Source organism: Helobdella robusta (assembly GCF_000326865.2).
Source record: "Helobdella robusta unplaced genomic scaffold HELROscaffold_57, whole genome shotgun sequence".
In the NCBI taxonomy this organism is placed as follows: domain Eukaryota; kingdom Metazoa; phylum Annelida; class Clitellata; order Rhynchobdellida; family Glossiphoniidae; genus Helobdella; species Helobdella robusta.
The window spans coordinates 520,427-524,817 of NW_008705311.1; the positions used below are offsets into that span (position 1 = coordinate 520,427).

A 4,391-nucleotide genomic window follows, 5' to 3' on the forward strand; every position below is an offset into this window, starting at 1 on the left:
CATCACCGTTACCATCAATGTGTACCAGCAACAACAACAACATTTTCAACTTTGATCACGTTAACAATGACAACAACATCAACAGACACAACAGCATCGACAACAACATCAACACTGTTGACAACAACATCAACAATAACAGTAGTTACATCATATACAACAACATCACTAGCAACAACATTGGCTACCGCAACATCAACAACAACAACAACAATTGTATTAATCCAAACTTCAACAACATTGGTAGTTATTGCCTTTACAACAACAACTACTTCGTTGACAACAACAACAACAAAATCAACAACGAAATTGACAACATTTGCAACATTACCAACAACAACAACAACAACAACAAAGTTGACAACAAAGTTGACAATATTTACAACATTAGCAACAACAACATTAGTAACAGCAAGTTATTTAACAGCATCAACTATTTTAGTTGCAAAAACTACAGCAACATTCTTACATTCAGTGGCAACAATTTCAACAACATCAACAACGACTACATTAGCAACGAAAAATATTTCAAAAACATCAACGCTCACGTGCTAGATAGCAACAACAACAACTACAACAACAACAGCAACATAAATCGCATCATCAACAACAAATTTCCCAGCAACAACAAATTTCTCAACAACAACAACCACAATATCAACAACACCTACATACTAAACAGCAACAACAATTACATCAACAACAACAACGACGACGAATGTCTTCACAACACAATCAACAACAACACCTACAACAACAACAACAACAACAACACCTACTACTACAACAACAAAAACACCTACAACAACACCTACAACGACAAAAACAACAACAACAACAACATCATCATAACATCAGCAACAACAACAACAACATCAACAAGCAACAACAACAACAAATTGAAAAGACTACGGACTGCCTTTACAACAGCGCAGATGAATTGTTTGGAGAAGATTTTCAGGTTCAGGCATTATCTGGTTGGCGAGCGTCGAAGGGAGCTGGCAAGTAAACTTGGCCTCACAGAGACACAAGTTCAAAAATTTATTTTCTCCTTACCCTGATCATATTATTATTATCAATATTATTATAATTATTATATTATTATGTTAAATTATTATGTGTATTATTATTATTATCGTTATTATTATTAATATTATAATGGATTAACGCGGTAATTAGCTCGTCATATAGCATATATTGTGACAGAAACACAACTTAACCGATTTTAAATATATCTTTTTTACTCTCAAGCACTTGTTGATCAAAGAGCATGAGAGGATCGTACATTATATATTATATTTTATTTATTTACACTCTAATATATAATTAATAATTTTCGATGGATTCCATTTGGATTTTGTTTTTCGGTAAATAAAAGAATGTTCCCATTATTATGTGAGATGAACCAATTTTAAAACTGATTAACTCTTGTCGTACCCTCCTCCCGACTCGAATGATGAGCTTCTCAGATTAATACTCCATTTACTGCATTTGACACTTTATTTCATTTCATAATTTTACTTTATTTGTACTCCATTTTCATTGTTTTTATTGCTGAATAGAAAGATTGTTCCCATAATATAATAATTATTATATTATTATTATAATTATTATTATATTATTATTATAATTATTATTTTTATTCCAGGTCAAAGTTTGGTTTCAGAACCGGAGAACGAAAGAGAAAAAAATGGCCGACGAAGCTGCCTATAAAAATTTATAAAAAACGAGGAATCTATTTAGGTAATGAAAATTATTGTGTTTGTGTGTGTGTTTGTTTGTGTGTATTTGTTTGTGTGTGTGTGTGTGTGTGAGAGAGAGAGAGAGAAAGGGTGAGAGAGAGTAAGTGTGATTTTTATTATTGAGTTTACGTTTTTGATTCATTTCTTCTGTTATTCTATTTATATTTTGTACATTTTTTTAAAGAATTCAAATATTTTTTAAATTTAATTAATTAATTAACTATTTATATTCGTCTTTTTTTGTAACAAATTGTTCTATTTCTATTTTCTATAAATTCTTCAATAATATTTTATCAACTCTTCCTATCGGAAAGTCTCAAAAATCAAAAAGTTTTGGTCTTATCATTTTGTCTGATATTGTTAATGAATAGTTGACTCATTGGTTCGTTCGTTCGTGTGTAAGTTCGTTCGTTCGTTCACTCGTTTAAACAAACAAACGCACAAAAACAAACACACAACATACACAATCCTCCCAGACACACACACACGCACACACACACGCACCATACAGATTCAAATTGCATAAAAAACACACTACCCAGTATGACCTACATAACTTCAATTCGATCCGCTATCCCAAATGTTCCTTGACCTCTTGACCTCGCCCGATTATGCATGACCCGGAGCTGGTAACCCGACCAACTTAACTTACGTAATGCAAATGGGGGCCCATTATTCATTACTTAATTGTGCCTATTAAACGTTTTTATTACTGTTCGGAGTAATTATTGCAGATGTCTTGAAATATGCTATCAGATTAACCAACATGCTTGTAAGTCTGTGTGTGTGTGTGTTTGTATGTATGTGTATGTATGCATGTATGTGTATGTATGCATGTATGTATGTTAAAACCAAATTAGTGATGAATGACACTAAACAGTCGAACCTCTGAATAAAACCGGTTAACAATTGATATCTCGTTATTCGCTTTCGTCGGCATGTATGTATGTATGTATGTATGTATGTATGTATGTATGTATGTATGTATGTATGTATGTATGTATGTATGGATGTATGGATGTATGTATGTATGTATGTATGTATGTATGTATGTATGTATGTATGTATGTATGTATGTATGTATGTATGTATGGGTGTATGTATGTATGTATGTATGTATGTATGTATGGGTGTATGTATGTATGTATGTATTTATGTGTTTGTAAAAATTCACGTCAGACATTTTCTAAATCCAACCAACCGACGAAGTCCATCCTACCAAAATCTTCCAAATGAAGTCTACAAAATCAAATGACAAACAATACATCTTCTTCAATAAATAAACAAAGTAATTAATTAATTAACTAATCAATTAATTAATTAATTCATAATACAGAAATTAAACTAAAGTAAAGATATGATTTTCTTTACATGAAACACATAAGGCCTTTAGGTGTCAAGATAGAAGGGGTAAACTTTTTTGCCTAAGGCCAAGGGCTGCAATGTTTTTTGGAGGCCCAATATTATATACATATAAGTGTGTGTGTTTGTGTGTGTGTATATATGTGTATTAGTATGTTTGTGTTTGTATGTGTGTGTGTGTGTGTTGGTGTGTTATGTGTGTTGTGTGTGTTTGTATGTGTGTGTGTGTGTTGTGTGTGTGTGTGTGTGTTGTGTGTGTGTGTGTGTGTTGCCTTCGTTTGGCCAGCTTTGGTGTTTGTATATAGATCATTTTTATTTAAGAATAAATACGTGAATTTATTCATTCCCTCCCTCTTTCTTTCTTTCTTTCTTTGTTTTGGTTGTTTTTTCATTCATTCATTCGTTTGTTTGTTTATTCATTGGTGCATTTAATTGTCCAGTTATACATTCAATCACTTATTAATTCATCTGTTCATTCATTCACCCGTTCATTCATTCATTCATTCAATCAAATTGTCAACTATTAAACCAAAATGAATTTAAAAATTACTTTACAAACATAAATAAATGATTGTATGGAGGATTCAATAAAAGAATGAACGAACGAAAGAACTGATAAATAAATAAATAAATAAAAAACAAAAGTAAATAAACAAATGATATAGCGCACAACAATTAAACAAAAAAAGCAGGTCGTCATCATCTGCCCAGGAAGTCGATGACAGATCTGACACACTTCCCAGTGTGGACGTCAACCGCCGACACCTTTCGAGGCAGAATTAAATCATAATTACAACTTTAAATATTATATATAAATATATTATTATATAAATAAATATATATAATTATTTAAAACTATTATATATTTAATAATTATTCCAGATTAATATAATTCCCTCAAGCTCACAAACAAACAAAAAATGAAAAAAAAAAACTTGAAATCCTTGGACCTTGATTTCTGTATCGCCAAAAATCATCGTCGTCTGAATCTCTCTGGACCGTCTAGACTTATGGTAGGGCATTCCAGACGGGTGCTGTCTGTAGAGGTCTTCACTCAAGTCTAGACAGAGGGTGCCACACCTTCGTACGCCCTGGTCAGACACGAGAAGGGCGTCTGGACGCTCGGTGCAGTAGATGTGGACCACACACGTTCGCTGGCCTATTTTTGCCGGCGCGTAGCTTCTTACAACAGTGTCTCCCACTGTGTGCGTGTGTGTGTGTGCTGGTATGTGCCTGTGTAAGTGTGCTGGTATGTGCGTGTGTGTGCGTGTGTACGTGTTTGTGTGC

At 32.9% G+C, this 4,391-nt stretch overlaps 2 protein-coding genes across 2 annotated transcripts in view; one reads left to right on the forward strand and one right to left on the reverse strand.

The window, feature by feature from the left end:
• Positions 1–899: 899 nt before the first annotated feature.
• HELRODRAFT_87335 (hypothetical protein) lies at positions 900–1,723 on the forward strand (the record flags this gene model as incomplete). The annotated part of the gene is made up of 2 exons (XM_009028602.1): positions 900–1,031; positions 1,649–1,723. Coding segments are annotated over 2 exons (207 nt in total), but the record flags the coding sequence as incomplete, so codon positions are not given.
• A 1,271-nt stretch (positions 1,724–2,994) lies between these two features.
• Positions 2,995–4,391, reverse strand: part of HELRODRAFT_102816 (hypothetical protein) — a 9,851-nt gene continuing 8,454 nt past the window's right edge. The window contains exons 13-15 of the mRNA XM_009028652.1: positions 4,055–4,305; positions 3,701–3,869; positions 2,995–3,219 (exon numbers count right to left, since the gene is read on the reverse strand). Of these exons, the coding sequence (XP_009026900.1) occupies positions 3,804–3,869; positions 4,055–4,305 (317 nt within the window). The 3' untranslated portion in view covers positions 2,995–3,219; positions 3,701–3,803. The remainder of the gene's footprint in view (positions 3,220–3,700; positions 3,870–4,054; positions 4,306–4,391) is intronic.